The 2,660-nt window shown below is 69.1% G+C and overlaps 1 protein-coding gene across 1 annotated transcript in view; it reads left to right on the top strand.

The window, feature by feature from the left end:
* DDX56 (DEAD-box helicase 56) overlaps positions 109–2,660 on the top strand; it is a gene marked incomplete at its 5' end in the record, with an annotated part of 3,600 nt that continues 1,048 nt past the window's right edge. Inside the window, 7 exon segments of the mRNA XM_021374719.1 lie at positions 109–287; positions 387–557; positions 1,416–1,506; positions 1,585–1,829; positions 1,917–2,045; positions 2,364–2,480; positions 2,571–2,660. Coding sequence (XP_021230394.1) covers positions 109–287; positions 387–557; positions 1,416–1,506; positions 1,585–1,829; positions 1,917–2,045; positions 2,364–2,480; positions 2,571–2,660 — 1,022 coding nt within the window.

Consider the following 2,660-nt stretch of genomic DNA (forward strand, 5'->3'; position numbering starts at 1 on the left):
AGGGATCTGGGTGTGGGGGCTCCGTGGGGCGCAGGGCCGTGGCTCAGCGGGCAGGGATGGCTCTGGGGCTGGAGGGGGGGGGATGGGTCGGGGACACGGCAGCGCTGACGGCCGCGGTGGGGGCAGGGGGCGGCGGCGGTGGCACAGGCGGTGCGGGCGCTGGTGCTGGTGCCCTCCAAGGAGCTGGGGCGGCAGGTGGTGCAGAGCCTGCGGCAGCTGGCAGCGTTCTGCGCCCGCGACGTGCGAGTGGCCGACGTCTGCGCTCAGACCGACCTCGCCGCCCAGAAGTGAGTCGTCCCCGTGTCCGTCCCTCCTCACCCCCCCGTGCCCTGCGAGCGTGGGGACGGCCCCGGGGTGACCCTGTGTGCGTCCCCCCCCCCCCCCAGGCCGGTGCTGATGGAGAAGCCGGACGTGGTGGTGGGCACGCCGGGGCGGGTGCTGGCGCACCTCAACGCCCGCAGCCTGATGCTGCGCCACTCGCTGGAGCTGCTGGTGCTGGATGAGGCCGACCTGCTGCTGTCCTTCGGCTTCGGGGAGGACCTCAAGGCCCTGCTGTGGTGAGGGGGGGTACAGCTGGGGGCTTCAGGGGCACTGGGAAGGTTTGGGGGGGCTCTGCCGTGGTGGGAGGGGTCCTTGTGGGGGTACAGCTGGGGGCTTGGGGGGTGTTGGGAAAATATGAGGGGCTCTGCTGTGGTGAAGGGGGGTACAGCTGGGGGTTAGGGGCGTTGGGAAGGCTTGGGGGGGGTTCTGCTGTGGTGAGGGGGGTACAGCTGGGGGTTTGGGGGTGTTGGAAAGGTTTGGGGGGCTTTGCTGTTGTGGGTGGGTACGTCTAGGGTTTGAGGGCATTGGGAAGGTTTTGGGGGGGTTCTGCTGTGATGTGGGTGTACAGCTGAGGGTTGCAGGTGTTGGGAAGGTACGGGGGGCTCTGCTGTGGTGAGGGGGGTACAGCTGGGGGCCTGGGGAGTCTTGGGAAGGTTTTGGGGGGGCTCTGCTTTGGGGAACGTGTGCAGTTGTGGCATGTCAATGGGGAGGGCGCAGGTGGGAGTTTTGGGGGCACATGCGCTGCTGTGGGATGCTGCTGGGGTTTGAGACTCGGGGAGCGCAGGCGAAGGGTTGGAAAACACAGAGGATTTGGGGGGGCACACATGCAACTGTGGGGTACACAAAGGGTGGGGGGGCGCAGGGGGGGGTGTGGAAGCAGAGCACTGCAAGGTTTGGGGCGCGCGTTCGTGATTGCGGGGCGTTGCTGGGGCGATGGGGTGGGGGGACACTGCGGGTTTTCAGAGCACAGCCAAGGCCGGAGCTTTTTGGGGCGCAGCCTCTGGGCTGGAGGGGCCGCCTGGTGCCGAGGGGACAAGGACCAATGTTCCCCCTTCCATTCCTCCCCCCCCCCCCCCCCCCCCCCCCCCCCCCAGCCATCTCCCCAAGATCTACCAGGCGCTGCTCATGTCGGCCACCTTCAACCCCGACGTGGAGGCCCTGAAGGAGCTGGTGCTGCACAACCCGGTGAGCAGGCGCGGGGCGAAGGCCGGGAGGGGGGCGTGGGGGGGTCCCCAGCCCCCAGTCCTGACGCAGCCGCCGCAGGTGACGGTGCGGCCGCAGGAGCCGCGGCTGCCGGGCAGCAGCCAGCTGCGGCAATTGGTGGTGCGCTGCGAGACGGAGGAGGACAAGTTCCTGCTGCTGTACGCCGTGCTGAAGCTGGCGCTGGTGCGGGGCCGCGCGCTGCTCTTCGTCAGCACCCTGCCCCGCTGCTACCGCCTCAAGCTCTTCCTGGAGCAGTTCGGCATCGCCGCCTGCGCCCTCAACTCCGAGCTGCCCGCGCGCTCCCGGTACCGCTGAGGAGGGGGGGGTGTCGGGATCGGGGGCCGGTGCTGGCGGTGGGTGTGCTGAGGGTCCCCCCCCTTGCCCGCCCCCAGGTGCCACGTCATCGCGCAGTTCAACCGCGGCATCTACGATTACATCGTGGCCACCGACGAGGAGGCAGCGCCGGGCACGGCGCCCACGGAGCCAACCCAGCGCAGGAAGCGGAAAGGGGCTGCCGAGAGGTGAGGGGCACCAACCGGGGACCCGTGGGTGCCACCAACCAGGGACCCGTGGGTGCCACCGGGGCGGTGCCCACTGTGGGCAGGGATGAGGAGTCGTGGTTGAGCTGCTGTGCCCGTGCCACACGAGTGTCCTTGCCCCGCTGTCCCCATGCCCTGGGGTGTCCCTGTGTCTGTGCTGGAGCATTTTGTCTTGCTCTGGGGGACAGGCCACATCGCTGTCCCCCTTTTTGTGGGGGTCTCTTTGCTCTGGGGCCTCGTGTCCCTGTGGTCTCAGGGTCCGCACCCCCATTTCCCCCCCATTTCTTTCCCCTCTTCCAGCAAAGGCAGCGATCCCGAGTACAGCGTGGCGCGGGGCATCGACTTCCAGAACGTGGGCACCGTCATCAACTTCGACGTGCCGGCGGCCGTGGAGTCGTACATCCACCGCGTGGGGAGGTACGTGGGGGGCAGGGCTGACCCCCGGGGGGAGGGGACAGGGGGGGTTCACCTGCAGGGACCCCAACCCCATCCCTCCTCTGCCCGCAGGACGGCACGCGCTGACAACCCCGGCACGGCGCTCACCTTCGTGCTGCCCGAGGAGCGCGAGCAGCTGGCGCAGATCGAGGATGTGTTGGC

Source organism: Numida meleagris, chromosome 21, assembly GCF_002078875.1.
Source record: "Numida meleagris isolate 19003 breed g44 Domestic line chromosome 21, NumMel1.0, whole genome shotgun sequence".
Lineage (NCBI taxonomy): Eukaryota > Metazoa > Chordata > Aves > Galliformes > Numididae > Numida > Numida meleagris.